Source organism: Geospiza fortis, unplaced genomic scaffold, assembly GCF_000277835.1.
Source record: "Geospiza fortis unplaced genomic scaffold, GeoFor_1.0 scaffold439, whole genome shotgun sequence".
NCBI classification, from domain to species: Eukaryota; Metazoa; Chordata; class Aves; order Passeriformes; family Thraupidae; genus Geospiza; species Geospiza fortis.
Window position 1 is genome coordinate 432,116 of NW_005054618.1, and position 863 is coordinate 432,978.

At 65.4% G+C, this 863-nt stretch overlaps 1 protein-coding gene across 1 annotated transcript in view; it reads right to left on the reverse strand.

The window, feature by feature from the left end:
* The window catches only part of PPOX (protoporphyrinogen oxidase), a gene marked incomplete at its 5' end in the record, with an annotated part of 8,376 nt that extends 7,823 nt beyond the window's left edge, over positions 1–553 (reverse strand). Inside the window, 2 exons of the mRNA XM_031064713.1 lie at positions 138–270; positions 417–553. Of these exons, the coding sequence (XP_030920573.1) occupies positions 138–270; positions 417–553 (270 nt within the window). The remainder of the gene's footprint in view (positions 1–137; positions 271–416) is intronic.
* Positions 554–863: the final 310 nt, after the last annotated feature.

Genomic DNA, 863 nt, shown 5'->3' on the forward strand with positions numbered 1-863 from the left:
GTTCCAGGGGGTTTTGGGGCGGATCTGGGGTTTTGGGGTGGATCAGGGGTTTTGGGGCGGATCTGGGGGTTGTTCCAGGTGGTTTTGGGGTGGATCAGAAGGTTTTGGGGTGGTTCCAGGGGCTTTTGGGCACCCACCTCGGGCCCGAAGCGGCGCTGGGCGAAGCCGTGGGCGCTCTCGTCCGGCCCCGTGCCCGCCGGGGTCAGGAGATCCCGCAGAGCGCTCCAGAGCAGGGCCCGAGAGAACGGGGGCACAGCCCAGAGCAAGCCCCTGGGGACACACGGGGACATTGGGGACAGCTGGGGTGGCACCGGGGACAGCCAGCCCTGAGCAACCCCCTGGGGACAACAGGGACAGGAGGTGGCCCTGGTGACAAGGGACAAGGGGAGGTGACCCAGGGGACAGGTGCCACCCACCTGAGGCCCGAGGGCAGGGGGTGCAGGGCCCCCCCCAGGTACAGGAATCGGTTCCGCGCCGCCGGGTGCTCCCTGGGGACAGCCAGGATGTCACCGGCCAGCCCCAGCTCCGACACCTGCGGGGACACGGCGTGGCACCAGAGACACACGGGGACACCAGATTTCACCCAGGGACCCCAAAAATCATCCAGGGACCCCAAAAATCACCCAGAGACCCCAAAAATCATCCAGGGACCCCAAATTCACCCAGGGACCCCCAGGGTTCATCCAGGGACCCCCAGGATCCACATGGGGATCCCCATATTCGTTCAGAGATGCCCAGGATTCATCCAGGGACCCCAAAAATTCTTCCAGAAACCCACCCAAACCCCAGGGTGACCCCTCTGTCACCCCAAAACCAACCCCTTCAAATCCCCCCAGGGCTCCGGGGAGCCCTCTGGCACCACA